The sequence below is a fragment of the Cupressus sempervirens genome, chromosome 7 (genome assembly GCF_028749045.1).
Source record: "Cupressus sempervirens isolate cs-2001-9-10 chromosome 7, ASM2874904v1, whole genome shotgun sequence".
Lineage (NCBI taxonomy): Eukaryota > Viridiplantae > Streptophyta > Pinopsida > Cupressales > Cupressaceae > Cupressus > Cupressus sempervirens.
This window is the reverse complement of record NC_143124.1, coordinates 325,059,387-325,076,425: the sequence shown is the minus strand read 5'-3', so window position 1 is coordinate 325,076,425 and position 17,039 is coordinate 325,059,387. Positions and strand designations below refer to the sequence as shown.

General features: G+C 35.6%; 1 protein-coding gene and 1 pseudogene across 1 annotated transcript in view; both read left to right on the top strand.

The window, feature by feature from the left end:
- Positions 1 to 1,539, top strand: part of LOC149546724 (uncharacterized) — a 183,945-nt pseudogene extending 182,406 nt beyond the window's left edge.
- Positions 1 to 17,039, top strand: part of LOC149546723 (putative 1-acyl-sn-glycerol-3-phosphate acyltransferase 5) — a 55,687-nt gene that overhangs the window by 3,241 nt on the left and 35,407 nt on the right. Inside the window, exons 2-3 of the mRNA XM_089791334.1 lie at positions 4,283 to 5,190; positions 5,442 to 5,572. Of these exons, the coding sequence (XP_089647460.1) occupies positions 4,448 to 5,190; positions 5,442 to 5,572 (874 nt within the window). The 5' untranslated portion in view covers positions 4,283 to 4,447. The remainder of the gene's footprint in view (positions 1 to 4,282; positions 5,191 to 5,441; positions 5,573 to 17,039) is intronic.

The following is a 17,039-nucleotide window of genomic DNA, read 5'->3' as shown; positions in this document are numbered from 1 at the left end:
ACTATAAGGTGTTCTATGATTAATTGTGGGGCCGTGTTTGTTTTGGAACTCTTCTTCCCTTCTGACTGCTCTTAACTGGAGACAAAAGTCATCAACATTTTCTTTGTTTCCCGAATGAGTATCAGACACTAGAATGGTCTTTGTAGCTGATCATTTTCCTAACATATCATCTGTTCAAAATTCCAATCTAAATCCAAGTTTAAAATAGTTTTTGCCAAATTCCATTATATTGAGAACAATGTCGGAGTTCAAAATAGTTCTAGGATCTTATAATTTCCTTGACGAAGTGCAAGAAGTGTGCAGTGGTCCTTTGCTGTCCTTGCTACAATAACCCATTGAAGCTTGTGGAGACTAGGAGAGGTCGTTGTGGAGAATGGGCTAATTGTTTTACATTGTATTGTAGAGCACTTGGTTATCAAGCTCGTTTAATATCACACTTTTTGCAGATTTGGATTTCACTGATCGTGTGTGAACAAAACGTTTCTTTAATCTTGGTAGGTTGATTTATTTGGACCCTTAATAATGTGTGTGACGATCCGTTGCTTTATGTGGGGTAAATAAAAAATTAACCCATGTAATTGTTCTTTTGAAAAATGGAGTATGTGATGTGACAAAGCGGTAAACAATAAAATGGCATGAGACTATCTCTTGATGCTTCATCACTTCAGCAAGAAGTAGTTAAGAGTTTTACAAAGGAAGTTTGAAGACATTTCTCTCCTGTTAGTCAGGCTTTACTTGAAAGCTGTGATAAAGAAGAGTTGCGTGAAATTAAAAAAATTCTCAACACAGCCATGAAAAACGTTAAGGTTCTCTTCTAGGATGATAAAGTGGATCTAAGGAATGGCCAATTGCTAGAGTTGAGTTTGGTGCGAATAATGACATGTCATTCAAGAATTTTTCTTGCCCCATCCCGTACATGTATAGATGACCATACAGGGAGGATGTATTACTCCTTTGGCTTAATTTTACACCAGATCATTGATAATGCTAAGTCTCTGCCCAGAGATGTGGATGTGATGAAGGCTGTGCAAATGCTTATAAAGTTATATCTAATCTTAAAGAAACACCATTCATAATACGTAAGACGATGGTTGATTTCAATTATAACAGCTTGGTTGGATATATATAACTCATACAATGTAATTCATATCAATATCTACTTGAGGCACTCAAACTTAAAAAGTTGTTCAGGTCAAAATAGGAAGATATATGTTTGTTTGGCTCAGGAACTAGTCAACACCTCCCTTGCTCTACATGTGGCCTGTGAAATTCTTGGAGGAATGGTAAAAATGCAAATCTCATAAAAAATCTCATGCATGATGCAACCATTAAACTATTATTAGTTGCAGGAGAATATGTGGTGGTCTGTCCAAGCAAGTGGAGAGCAACTCCCACTTGGAAAAGCTATCTAAATGGAAAGAACAGGATGGAAGAAAACAATCTTGAATACAAGAAAATGACAGCTATCTACAACTATAGAGGTGGTCATTGCAGAATTACTACGGTGATTTTTGATGCAACATGTCTCAGACAAGCAGGGAGAATACTCAGCACATCCACTCTGTCATAATCAAACTACAGATTTTAGATCAGCTTTCCGAGGCATGGGGAATTTGTTGGAGGCTCTAATGAAAGGATTAAAAATCTTAAGGAAGGGTGAAAAGGCAGACTATGGTGGAAATTTTAGTGAGCTGCAGAGACATGTTGTAGTGGACACAGAGGAAGCTGGATGATTACAGGATGATAAGGATTCTTTCCTATTCTTGGCATTGGAGAGCTACCAATGTTGTTTGATCACAACAGATAACTATTATTGGATAGTGGTATTTTGATTCATCTCATTATGGTTCAGCTGTAGTTGATCCCATGGTCAATGCAATTTAAAATGTGCAATCATTTAATTTTTTTCTGTTACTGTATCAAACTGCATCAAGAATGGGTGCTTGAAAAGATAGTTGAGATTTGTAAGATTTAAAGAAATAATACGTATCGAACGTAAAGGAATCTGTGAAGACATTGGCTTGTGACCATGTATTTGAAGGTTTGAATCCAAAGAAATATTTAACATTAATAGCTTCATTCCTTGTTTATATTAATTTATCATGGTCCTGCCAAGAGTCATAAACAATTCCACCTGTCAATATATCAGAGGAGATTTGTTCTTTTTGTGATTGATAATCTTCCCAATAATTGGTTATCGAAAGACATAAGGGAGGTAGAGTCTTGATCCCTTTTGCCCTCTGAGGCACTTGTGAGAATCGATCAGAGTCAAGGGGGTCTTAGATTTTATTTTAATAGGAGGGGAGTGAGTTGTGTTCTTTCCTGGACCACAATATTTTGAATGGAGGTGCTGAGCCTTTGAATTTCAGTTTGATAAAAAAACAAGAGGCAATGTAAATTTTTGTGTTTATTTGCTCTCTGTGCAGTTTGTATTCTTCCTGTGATAATTGGTATTTGTTCATGATTAGTCTGTTATATCTGGTTGTGGATATATATTTTAGAATCTGTGAGTTTTGATTTCCATATATCATCTGGAAGAAATCTTTGCTTATTTTCACAATTATGATCGTTTTGTTGGATTTTGAGTGGGTGATCTTTGTGTCATCAATACCTTTTTGCCTTCTTATAATTTCCTGATTGCATTTGTATCATGATGATGATAGAGTGTCAGTTAGCTTTCTTACTTTTTGGTTAAAAGCATACTCCAAAAATATTAAAATTAAATCTTATGAGGGAGCTGTATCTTTAAAATTCAGAGGAAAATCACTAAATCAATTGTGATTTGTCCAGCTGTTGGTGGCAATCTGTCTTTGATTTTGGGCATAAAGAGTCAGTTTCATGATCATGTTAGAAAGACCATCCTGTTAACTAACACATACTAAATAACATAGAGAGATGCGTTGCAAACCATTTATTTCTAACACTAATAAAGTGATCTTATTGTGCATTGTAGATTTCCAAACCCCATAAAAAAATGTTTTCCGGAAATTTAATTGTTTAACCCATAGTTCCAAGAATCACGGCGATTCATGCGATTCACGCGATTCGGCGATTCGATTCAAGCCAAACGATTTTTTGTGAATCGGTGAATCGAATCAGCGATAAAGGGTTTATGAAATAAGTTACTCACTAAATTTCAAGGGTTTTTTAAATTTTCCGATTCATGGCCGATTCGATTCCGATTCATGGCCGATTCACGATTTGATTCGGCCTTGCCGATTCCGATCCGATTCCGATTCTTGTTACTTTGGTTTAACCCTAAGATCAAACACAATAGCTACAGATTGAAGACTGGAAAGATGCAATCTTCACAATAGGAGAGAATATCTCAATAATAATTGTTCCCTAATATAGGGAACTAGGGAACTAGCCTTTAGACACTGAACATTATGTGTTCTTCACAGACTTGTCCTTAGAACTTAATTGTCCATAGTACTAAACCCATGAACTGGGAGACAGTGCAAAAATAAAAAGGTATTGGAAGAACAGGTGGCCTATATATACTTATCAAGTGGCTTTCTTTGTTGAGAGGACCTCCTCAAGAGTGGTATGACATTGTTCTGCTCCAAACCAACAAAGAGGTGGAAGCCCCTGTACGTATGAAGGCAGAGGAGAACCTTTACTTGGGGCATAAATATCAAATATGAGCTCATTTTGTCATTACTAATCATATTCTCAGCAATCCCTTTTAAAAAAATAGAAGACCAAACCGTATAAATAAGGAGTTCGAAACAAAACATTTAGCATTGGAGTAGATTTCTACTGAATCTATGGTAAGACTGTTTTAGAAATGTTACCCATGAAAGCAAAACTTATCTCAAAAGATATACACTACTAATTTAATTGCTTAATTAGACAATCTTTTGCACTTCATTGCCTTGTGACTGGCTTTCAGAGCATAAGCTAGAATTTTAAAGGACATGAATGACAACATATTGTTAAACTTATTTCAATTCCGTCAAATAATGTCCCAGGTTGTTGGAAAACATGGAAAGAGTTTAAAAGCAAGCATTTGGAAGAACAAAATTCTGAGTGTCCATAATATTTATGAACAACCTAATTTTTATTTCTGAAATAAGAATCAAGTTGTCTCAAAAGTAGCAATGTGGGTTCAGGTGTAATCAGTACTAACACTGTCAATCTTTGCCCTTTTTTCTAAGTGCTGCCGATTTATAAATCTTGTGTACTGTATTTATGTGGATACTTACACTGCTTTGATTTGATCATACGTTAATGGGCTGATCTATCATCCTGCAATTTTCTGTTTTTTTTATTCTTGCAGAAAATCGGCTCAGCCTGGCTCTGAGATATTGCTCAGTTCAATGATTTTTTCGCAGAATAGTGCGGAGGTGAAGCACAACTTTACTGTGATTCAGTAAAGAAGTGCAACACTTTGGTTTGACATCCTATATTGGGAGTTAGGTTCCTTATAGGTTTTGTTGAGATAATGGATGAAGAAGTACGTTTGGATAATGAAAGTAAATGTCATGAACAGCTGGCTGGGATATTCAGTGCCAACAATGCACATAAAGATATTGTGCAAAAAGCAACTGTAAATGGAACTTCTAAAGCTCACTTTCAAACTGAGACCGAAGATTTGAATCCTATGGAAGGAAATACAGATACAAGTGGGTTATTGGGGAATGAGAAGGTTCAAACACATAAGCCCTTAACATTTCTAAGGGCAATAAGAGGGATTTTTTGTTTAATGGTTCTTGTTTCCACAGCATTTATGACACTGATTATCTTTGCCCCTCCTGCATTTTTGCTACTGCGACTTTTCAGTGTACACTATAGTCGAAAGGTGGTATCTTTCTTGTTTGGCCATTGGTTAGCCATGTGGCCTTTCTTGTTTGAGAAGATAAATGGGACAAAGGTTGTATTTGCTGGTGACTCTGTCCCTCCAAGGGAACGTGTTTTATTACTTTGCAATCACCGAACAGAAGTAGATTGGATGTACATATGGAACCTTGCATTGCGTAAAGATCGCTTGGGTTACATTAAGTATATACTCAAAAGCAGTGTACGTAATGCACCAATTTTTGGTTGGGGCTTCCATGTTCTCGAGTTCATATTGGTTGAAAGGAAATGGGAGGTGGATGAGCCTGTCATAGAATCAATGCTCTCAACATTCAAGGACCCTCGAGATCCACTGTGGCTTATCATCTTCCCAGAGGGAACTGACTTTACGTAATAATCCTTCTCAGTTTGTCTACTGTTAACTCATAATGTACCTGCTGCATTTTCTTTCACATCTTTTTCTTTCAAATTTGGAAAATGTAGAAGACAACATAACAAGATGATTTCCCAATCACAGCCCCCAAAGAAGTCTATTGGTGCAAGTGGTTCTGTTAAATAAAGATTCTTGGAAGTGATTATCATTGATTTGGGCAGTTCCTAGCTATTATGGTATATTCCTTAAATTATTGATGTGAATGCAGAGAACAGAAATGCCTTAGGAGTCAACGGATTGCCAAAGAAAATAATTTGCCTATCCTCAAAAATGTGCTTCTGCCTCGAACAAAAGGTTTCTATTCATGTGTATCACTTCTCAGGGATTGTCTGGATGCAGGTTAGTACAGCTTATTTTCTTTTGATTTAAGTGTTAGTTTCTGCATTTTTTTTCTACCATGCAGACAGCAAGGGATACGATGGTTTCAAGAACTATTTTCCCCTATGTCTAAGCATCAGAACTGAATGATGTATTGTTCTAAATTTCTGTATTTGCCAATTCTGTAACAAATATTTGCTAATTTTTTTTTCAACTAATTATTAATATGTGTAGATATGAGTGGAAAAGATAGCTCATAGCCTAATGGGTATTGTTTATTCTGTATAGTATTAATTAAGAAATTCTGACACATTTTCCGAACCTATAGATAGTGAGGTTTCTACATGTTAAACCTATTGTAATATAGAGCAATGTTGAATGTGCACTATGCTACTTCAACTATTTTATTTGATATGTTTTCATTATGTTGTGAATTTTGCTACATCAAGCTAGTCTAAAGTTTCTACGTGCTCTTAAGTTTCTTGAAAGAAGCTTTGGTTCTTTGTTGTTAGGCTCTTCTGTTTGTATGCTCAGTCCCATAAACCTTGTTGGTTTTTCGTGGAGATTAATATTATCTTTTCTTATCTTATCTTATCCTCTAAATGACGCTGTAACTTTCTAATGTAGCTAATTACAAAGAAATCATTTCTAAAGGATATTATAAATTTTTTAATAAGAGAAAAGGGACTCAATAATTGTAACTCTTAATCTCCACTTGTCTTGATTGATATTGTATTGTTTGCAGTTACTAGAGAACATGAACAATTCCTTACTATTTGTTTCTCTTTGAAGGAATGGGTAGAAATTAGTCCCATCATGTTTGATCTCCCACTTTGTTGTTTGAGGGATATAGATTTCTTAGGCTTGGGGATATCCATAGAGAATAAGTAAAGAATAGTATGTTGAGAAACCTTTATGCATTATAAGATCAATAACCGATAACTATGAAGTGGCTAAGATCTGAGTTAAAGGAATATTGACTGACATTAATGCCAAAACGTGTCCAACAATATTTAACATGCCAACACCAAATGATTGAGTTAGGCACCATCATTTGGTGAGTCAGTGCTGTGGGCTGGTGGCCCAAATAGGAGAAGTTAGCCAATTGATGCTTATCTAAGATTTGCAGTGAGTGGTACTCACAAAGAACACGTGATATTGTTCAGTGCCTCTACATAAAGACACTGGCAAATAACAAAATAATTGACGATGACATGCTAATGAGGATTATAAATACTGTAATTCACTAACTTGGGCATAGTAGACCAAAAACTTACTACTCAATAGCCAGGGAATACTTTATTTTATTTGAAAACACAATTTTACGTAAAATTCAGGCACTAAATGTATTTATCAAGCCTATAAAACATTTTGGAAGTGTTTTCTATTAGATTTGAATATAAATAGAGTCAAAATTGCATGATGAGGATACAATAACTATGTGATAACTATATTGAATTTAAGATGATTATGTCTTTTAAAATCATTTTCTTAACTTGTATATCTAGGCAAATTACTATTACAGAAACTAGAACATAGAATGATTAACGAGATATTTGATATTAATCAAGGAGCAAGGGTTTCCTTAAATAAGACATACAAATGACTTATCAGTAAAGTATAAAATCGACGACTAATATAGCAATAGCAATAGGATTACAGGTTAATTAAAAGCCAAGTTACTGGCTTCCCTTGTTTGAGGCTGGGTTCTGGTTCCGATCTGGTTCTCGTTTCGTTTGACCTGAGATCCTATGGTAGGAATCCGGAAGCCCACAGCTGTAGGTGCCAAAAAATGGGCCCCACATCTCGTAAAAGTAACTTTGTACCTTAATCAATCCTTTTGCAAATACATTTTTGAGACATGCAAATTATGAATATGATACAATATTTTATTTTAAGTTATTGGCAATTATGGATTTATGAGAGTATCACACTTCTAACTTATTATAATTATATGTTTGAACACACACATATAAAGCCTGGTTGCAAAAAAGCGCATATGATTTGGTCTGTGTACACACCTGCTTTTATCTATTATCACATAAAAAAATTGGGCTAATGTGAGGGCATGACAAGGAATTGGGATCCATAGATGAACAAGAGGCAGTTCTTGCACATTAACGAAACATAGTTAGAGTGAGAGGCATGGAGTGTGGTTCAAAATGAATTTGAACCAAATGCCGAGCTTGATGACTCTGATAATGATGAAGATGAATATGGACATTAAATATAAAATATGGCTTGTCATTCGAATTTTCATTCTGTAATGATGTCTGGGACTTTTGCAAATTATGAATGTGATATTTGAGGTATTTTATGTATAAATTTATTGCCAATTATGGATTTATGAGTATCACACTTCTAACTTCTTATTACTATTATATGTTCGAAGTTTTGAACATATAATACTAATAAGAAGTTAGAAGCATGATACTCATGAATCTATAATTGCCTAATAAATATATAAATAAAATACCTCATATCATCCTCATGATTTGCAAAAGTTGCAGCATGTCATTACGCAATGAAAATTCAAATTACAAGCCATGTTTTATATTTAATATTCAAGTTCATTATCATCACGATTAGAGTCATCAAGGTCAGTATTTGGTTCAACTTACATTTGAACCACACTCCATGCCACTAACACACACTATGTCTGTGTCTATATGTATATGTAGAACTTAGAGTAAAAGAATAAAATAATATTCCTAAAGTCTGTCTACTCCAAAAGACTTAATTAATCATTATAAACTAAATAGTACAATATTATTTTAATACTCTCTTTTGAGGTCAATCTACTAACAACATCAAACTATCTGAAAAGTTTACAATTTTTTAGGACTCGTTGATGTGAGTTTTGTTCCACTACGACATACATAATCAAACAGTCAATGTTTCAAGATGAAACACCAAATATCCAATCCTCTCTTGAATAAGGCCACTTTTCATGCTAGGCTTGCTAAGTAATATCATGAAATGACTTTAAGGTTCCTTCTATTGTGGATAATTGCTCAGCAAAATATTGTAATTTTCTGGTAATCACATAGGGAACGTACATTAGTTCATTAAGTACTTATCAATTTCTTGTATAAATTTGGCTTCGTGATGTGTGATAAAAATATAGTTTATGTTTTTCCAACTCTTGAAGTCTCACCTTAAACTTACACTAGACTTCTACTTCTAACTATAAATAGAAGGAAGTATGGATGAACTTGGACTCTACTAGGTGCAATCTTGTCAGCAACTCCACCCATCTAGTGCAAGCTTCTAAGGGTATATTCAAATTCTTTTTAAATCAATATCTCCTCTTTTATCCATTTGGTGGATGTAAACTAAAGACTGAATATCAATTGAAGTTCAGTACAATCAATAACTCACCACACAAGGCACACTTACTGTTTTCAAGAGGCTAGTGACCTAGTTTATATTTGAGTCAAACAAGTAAACATCTACAATTTCTTTTATCCAACTTAACTACTTCTAAACAACATGAAATGAAATCTACTCCAAGCGAGGGATTGAGGAAACCCTGCGACACTTCAAAGCAAAATTAAGTAATCCACCACGAAGACCAACAATGAATCATCAATCACTTTGATAGCATTATAGCAACAATTTGATCAAGTCTCTCTCTTAGCTAGTCTAACCCAATCTAATATGGTCTTCTCTTTAGTACTTCTAGAGCCTAACCTCACTAATTGTTACAAATCGGTTAGGGCACAATCCACGACCAAAATGAACACAACAAGAAAAGGGGAATATTATTATCAGAAGTGATCTGCTATTACATTCAGTACAATGAAAACAGACCAAAAGACGTGCCCTATGGGCTTACAATGTTGTTTGATCTTGGAGAAAAACCCTCCTCCAGTACCTTCTCCCAAACTCCACCAAAGATTCTTTTACAATGCCAAAAATGTTCTTAAGTAAACCCCAATTAGATTTAGGGTTAGGAATACATTTTAGAATACCGCCAAAATAGAAGGTTCTAGAAATCACATCAGAAGTTGGTGTAAAATTAGAAGAATCCAGAAATGGTAGTCCAACTTTTAGGAGGCATAACTTTTGATCCAAGACTCCGATTGACAAACTGTTTACATTTCTGGAAAGCTCTCCAAGCGCTCTATAGGCCTATGGACGAGCTTTGCTAGTCCCCCATTTTTTGGGCCTGTATGAGGCACTTTTAGTGCCTCAAATCTGACTTTGAAGTGCTCTTAGGGGGTCTCTAGGCAACTTAAAATTGCGATAACTTTCAAATCGTAAAGCCTTTTGACCTTTTTTTTCCTAGAGTGTTTTAAATTATAATTATACTCATCCCTCCAACTTACACCCTCTAACTCATCATAATTATGGCTTAATTACAAAATAACCTATTTTCTGCGTTGGTACGTATCCCAAGGTGCTCAAAAACTCTAACCCAGAAAGCCAACAGTGGAACTATGAGAGTTGGAATCTTTATTTAACCCAAATGGGTATCCAGAAATGAAAACACATTAAACAGGAACTAACACTAAGCATATTTTTGGGTGATACAGGATTGCCTTTACACCACCGGATGTTGTTGCATCACAAATGAGAAGGCCTTGGCCTTTATAGTTGCTCAATGACAATGAAGGGCCAAGATCAATTCAAGATCAAGGGCTGAGATTTATCCCTATAAACCCTAATTAGGGTTGCCACAATGTCAACCAATTACATGAAGGCACCATTTAGTGAGCCAATTAGAAAATTACAATGCTTTCGAATGCCAATGAGAATTTCAATTATTACTAGAATTTTGTGATTAGTAGAAGACTACTAGGTCCCACATTAGCATTTATCTTGTAGAATTGATCAATCTTTTGGTGACAAGAAAATAACTCTTGATACTCAACATTATCAAGTTGTCGATTGTTATGGCATATTCCCAAATTGCTTTGCCTTTTTGAATCTTCTTCATCTTCCACTCTTGGAAATTTTCTCATTGATATGACATGAATCATATGCATCTTGGCAAACTTGATCTCCAACTTTCCTTGAACTTACATTATGGTGACTTTGATCTTCCTTTTGATTGGGAGTCCTTGAGCTATCTCCTTGTTGGAAGTTTGAAGTTCACCTCGCTATCATCTCCTTGCCCTCCTCTAACAATTTTCCCTGCAAAACGAAGAGAAAGAAATAATTTAAGTTGATGAAATGATGCAAATCTTAAAATTTCATGAAATGAAATCACATTGATATCAAAAAATGGACTTTTTCTAGAATTCCTTCAAGTTTAAAATCCATTTCCTTTATTTTCTTGCAAATATCCAGTTCCAATTTTTGATAAAATGATCTCGTTATTGCGATCTGAAAGGAAATCCTTCAAAGTCTGGACCTAAATGAGTTTTGGGATGCAATATCATGCTCAGATTTTTTTTTTTGATAGGTAATGGGCTGAAGCATAGATTAATTATTATTATTTGTTGGAATTAATTATTATAATGTGTTAAGCTCAAGTAGACTCGAAATCAAGACCTCCTAGATGAGAGACTCACAAATTACTGTTGTGTTGTAGGCCCCTGCCTTGCTCAGATTTTGTTTTTTCCTCCCCCTCATTATATTTGATTTTTGAAAGAAAACTATCTCAAGGCTCAAAAATTGCTGCCCTATAGAGAATTTGCTCCTTTCTTTAGAGGTTAATTTGCTGTTCTCCCTCTAATTCATTACCTTGGTGTTGATAAAATCACTGCCACTCCCAGAAAATTTCGCTGCTGTAATCAGGAGAAATTCACTGTCTATTAGTAGGAACAAATTTGTCTTTGTGTGATGTTGAAAGGAATTCATCCTGCCTCCTTTATATTGGCAATGAGGCTTTTGAAGGGTAAGTCTTTTATGAAGACTGGTGTGATTTTTTAAATCAGTAAAAAATTTAATTTAGTCACTTTTTCTTCTGTATAGGCTGATGTGATGAAAGGGTATTAGATTTATGTTTTTTAACTTTAGGCATTTATCAAACCTCATCCTTGGTTCTCCCCATTGAGCCTACTCTTTAGGGGCGGAATTTGAGTGGCATAGAGGATTATAAATTCCTTCAAGGATTTTCTTGATTTTCACTTGATTCAAACCTGTTGCACTTTGAACTGATTTCATTGTCACTTCACGTTCTTATCCTTCATTTGCTTTCCATTACAAGTTTGGGCAAAATCTAGGGTGAGGAGAAGATTTTTATCCTTGACTTTGTTTAACTCTTCATCCTTTGTTGCCTATAATGCAAACCTAGAAGGTTGGTTTGACACATGTTCCCATCACCATCAAAATGGAAATTGGAGGCAGGAGAGATTTTTATCCTTGATTGTTTAGTTACCTTCAAACTCACTTCCCATGTTTATACGCTTTTGATTATTGTTTACCTTGCCATCTACAAAGCAGAAGTCAAGGGGTCAAGAGGATATTGAAATCTGGCGAGGAAAGTGGAGTGCGCTTCTTGTAGAGGATTTAAATTTTTTCAACTTAGTTTTAATCTTTCAACACTAATCTATCTTCCACACCTATGTTATCATTCATGTCCTCATTCTTAGGATCTCGCAATTTTTAGGTGGAGCCAACAGAAGCTGAACACTTGAATCCTTAGCGTTCGACAAATTTGATGATTGAAGAAAGCTAATGGGGCCCTTCTTTGTCAATCACAACATCCTTGTTGAATGTCAAGTGGTTAGTGTCAACATCAATTATCTTGCAGGCTTTACGATTTACATTGGGCCCTATAAGTATTAAATTTTGACTCCAATAGAGTAACCTGGTTCTATAGTAATCCAACTAGCTCACACTATTGTGATGTTGGATAAGATTGTTTTCGTTTTGAAATGTCTTGCAGTCTTGTGTTTTTTTCAGAATATATGAATGTTTTGGTGTATATCGAATACTGGAATATGCAAGTAAATAACTCACAACAAAGGTTGCATGGGTACTGGTACCCACACCCATGGCACCCACGTACCCACTTACCCAAGTACCATGCACACGGTGGAGAGCATCATAGCTAAGGACCTTGATTAAGATATTTGATTTTTTTCACGGTTTTTTGTTTGCATATCAGCTTGTTGTTTATCAAGCTTAATTCAATACCCAATCAGTTTGAAACTTTGATACAACATTGATTAACATTAAACTTACTGTTCAACTCAGAAGATTATCATTTGCAATATGCCATTGTCATATGATTTATGATCTTCTTGTTCATGTTTAAAGTCTGCCTTCATCTAAACATTTATCATATATTATTATTACAAATATGGCAAATCTGAAACTGAAAACAATACATTACATTTGCAAACTTTATCACTGTTCTTGTTTTGAAAAAACATCGTCATGACTCATAATTTCAGACTTTCTATAAATATAAAAGTATAATTGAAATAAAGTTTGACATACCCAAGTATCCCCGTCCCCTATTATGAAAAATAGCCGTACCCGTACCCATACTGGTGCCTTAAGTACCCCCATCCCTGTGCAACCTTGCGCACAACTAATAATGCCAAATATCAAATTCTAAACTATCTTGCAATTAATGACTTGCAAATTTATTGCTTCACGAATTGAAATTTACAATTGAATATAAGGGGAACTTGAAATGTTTGATATAATTCCAATTTGCAGCAAACTGAACACATTCCACCTTGAGCTTTAAATGACACCAATCACAGCCTGCATAGGAAAGACCCACATCCTTTAGTAGTCACCAACAATGCCAACAATGGCTTCAATACTGCAGTCCTTTAAATGCCCAGATAATGGCATTAAAACCAGACTCCCAATCAGTTTCTAGACACCCAGATTTGTGATTGCAGCAGCTTGGGAAAGCGCCAATAATGACGTTTGAAAGCTACAGCCGGTGTGGGAATAAACATGACACAAATGCTATCAAATGTTGCCCAATATATATCACCAGCAATTGAAAAACCCAATGCCAATATGCAGCAAAAATTGGTGCCAGAAAACAGAGATGTGAAATGCCCAAAATGTCCCTCTATATAGTAGATGCAATTCTCAATAATACCTCAAATTTCCTTCACAAATTCAGCCAGCTAAAACTCTTTCCTTAGAAATAGTAGCAACATTTAGGAAGAATGACAAATCGTATATCTCAACACAATTTGCCAAACAATTTCGGAATAATTCTCAGAATTGAATCTACAACACTTCAGCTGTAGATCCCAAACCTTTATACTTCAGCAGGGGCACAAAAATCAGAACTTCGAAAGTGTCACAAAGACAACAAAGAAAGATAAGATAATCAAATAATTGGATGCCTTTCCCATCAAATGGCTTTATATTTATAATCTCAAAATGGCACAAGTTTTTCAAATGGACTTCACTTACGAAGCTTCCCACACAACATTTAAATATAACAAAGCACCATTAATATAATTTATTAATTGCTTTTGGCTCAAAAAAATGACCTCTTCCACCGTAACTTAATTTTTTGACATACAAGGCCACTATTTCTTGTTCCCACGATTTAAAACTTTTCGTCCTGGTTCCAACGAGCTATGATACTGAGGTGACCAACAAACAACACCAACACAAATAGTAACCTTAGCGTATTTAGATGAATAATAATAATAATTCACTTGTCTTGCGAAAACAACTGAAGAAGCATCAGAATCAAAATTTGACAACATCGAAGTGATCCTGATGATGAACGATAATGAATGAACTTGACGGGCTGACTTACAATAAATAGATGCTCCCTCCAAGATTCTTGGAGCCCAAACTGGAAGCTTGAAATAAAAATTGAGAGCATCACTCAACTCTTCTAACTCAATTGAGCTCATTGGAACCAACAAATGGACTTACTATAAATCAGACTTGCTGTTTGGTGGACGTAGCCCAGGGATTAGGTGAACCATGTTAAATCTTGGTGCATTGTGTTCATTTCTGTGTGATCTATTATTTTCTGTTATTGGTTATATTTGCATGTAGTTTTTATTTCTGTTCGTGGTTTATCCTAACAAGTGGTATCAGAGTGAGGTTGTCTTTCAGTTATCCTTTGCAGGAAAGTCTCACGGTTAAGTGGGAGTCTCATGGTTGAGTGGGAGCGATGGCAGATGAGGGTAAGCTGAGGGTTGACAGGTTTAATGGGCAGAACTTCCAGTTATGGAAGATGCAAATGGAAGACTATCTATATCAGAAGGATTTATGGAAGCCGTTGGAAGGCAAAGCCAAGGATCAAGGAACTATGTCAGATGCTGAATGGGATCTTTTGGATAGAAAGGCACTCGGAAGCATTTGGTTATGCTTGGCACCATCGGTGGCATTTAATATTACAAAAGAAAAGACGACAGAAGACTTGATGAAAACCCTAGCGACATTGTATGAAAAACCCTCCACTTCAAACAAGGTATTTCTCATGAAGCGTTTATTTAATATGAAAATGGCAGAAGGTGGATCTGTTGCAGATCATTTAAATGAGTTTAATATAGTTACTAGTCAGTTATCTTTTGTGGGTATCAATTTTGATAAAGAAATTAGGGCTCTCTTGATTTTGTGTTCTTTGCCTGAAAGTTGGAATGGCTGTGAGTAATTCTGTTCCTGGATCTAGTACCCTAAAATATGATGATGTGATTGGTGTTGTTTTGAGTGAGGAAACTCGTAGGAAATTCTCAGGTGGATCTACATCAGGAAGTGCTTTGAATGCACAAAGCAGGGGCAGAACGACTGAGAGAGGAAGTAACTCTGGAAATCGTGGAAAATCAAGAGGAAAGTCAAAAGGGAAGAGGTCTCAATCAAGAGGACCGAACGACTGTTGGTATTGTGGGAAATCAGGGCACAAAAAGAAAGATTACTGGAATCGAAAGAAAAATGAAGGAGATAAATCAAATGGAGACAAGGAGGCAAATGTGGTAAGTAACAAATCCGACGAGGATGCTTTGCTTCTATCTTTAAAAAGTGTTGATGATTCATGGGTTTTAGATTCTGGTGCTTCATTTCATGCTACACCTCATAGAGGTTATTTCATTGATTATGTCCAAGGGGATTTTGGGCTTGTTTATTTGGGGGATAATGAACCATGTTAGATTGTTGGAAAGAGAAAAATTAAGATTAAGTTGCATAATGAGAATCATTGGCTACTACATGAGGTAAGCCATGTTCCAAGGCTCAGTAGGAATTTAATTTCAGCGGGGCAACTCAGTGATGAGGGTTGTGTAGTTACTTTTAATGATAAAAATTGGAAGGTTTCAAAAGGTTCCCTTGTAGTAGTAAAAGGTGTGAAAGTAGGCACCTTATATCTTTGTACAGGTCATATTGTTCTTTCTACTTTGATTGTTTCAGAGAAAAATGAATGTTCAGGAACAATTGCTGCAGTTGAGCAGGGAGAACAAATAACAGTTATAAATTCTGATACAGCATTGTGGCACAACAGACTTGGGCACATGAGTGAGAAAGGTATGAAAGTACTTTACTCAAAGAAAGTTTTACCAGGTCTGAAATGTGTTAATATGGATTTCTGTGAAAGTTGTGTGCATGGAAAACAAAAGAGAGTGAGTTTTGTAAAGACTGGGAAGGAAAACAAAAAGGAGAAATTAGAGCTTGTGCATACAAATGTATGGGGACTAGCCCAGGTATCTTCTCTTAGTGGCTCTCATTATTATGTTACATTTATTGATGATGCAACTAGAAAAGTATGGGTTTATTTCCTTAGACAGAAATCTGATGTATTTCAAACTTTTAAGAAATGGAAATGCTTGGTTGAAAATGAGACTGGTAAGGAATTAAAATGTCTTAGATCTGATAATGGTGGTGAGTATTGCAGTCATGAATTTGAAGATTATTGCTCCACTAATGGTATTTGTAGACAGAAAACTGTTCCAAGGACTTCGCAAGAAAATGGAGTGGCTGAATGCATGAACAACACTATAATGGAGCGCGCAAGGAGCATGAGGTTGCATGTTGGGTTGCCCTTACACATGTGGGCGGAGGCTGTCAATACTGCAGTATATTTGATTAATAAAGGTCCCTCTACTCTTTGGGCTGCGGTATTCCAGATGAGGCATGGACTGGTAAGAAGGTGAGTTATTCTTTTCTCAAGACCTTCGGTTGTGAAGCTTTTGCTCATATAGACTCTGAAAATAAAACCAAGCTAGAAGCTAAATCAAAGAAATGTGTCTTTGTTGGATATGGCATTAATGAATTTGGTTATAGGCTTTGGGATTTTGAAAATCTTAAAATTGTTAGAAGTCGGGATGTCATATTCAATGAGAAAGTGTTGTACCAAAGATCTGTTGCAGCAACATGAGAAGAAAGAAGATGATTATGTAGTGCTGGATGATACTCCAAAAGCTGATGTTCTAGCCATTCCTCATGATGTGCAACAACTGCAACAACAAATACCACACACACCAGTGAATGTTTGATGGTCAACGAGGCAAATTAGACCTCCACAAAGATTTTCTCCCTCTTTGTATTCTATTTTACTTACTGATGCTGGTGAACCTGAAAGTTATGATGAAGCTGTGCAGGTGGA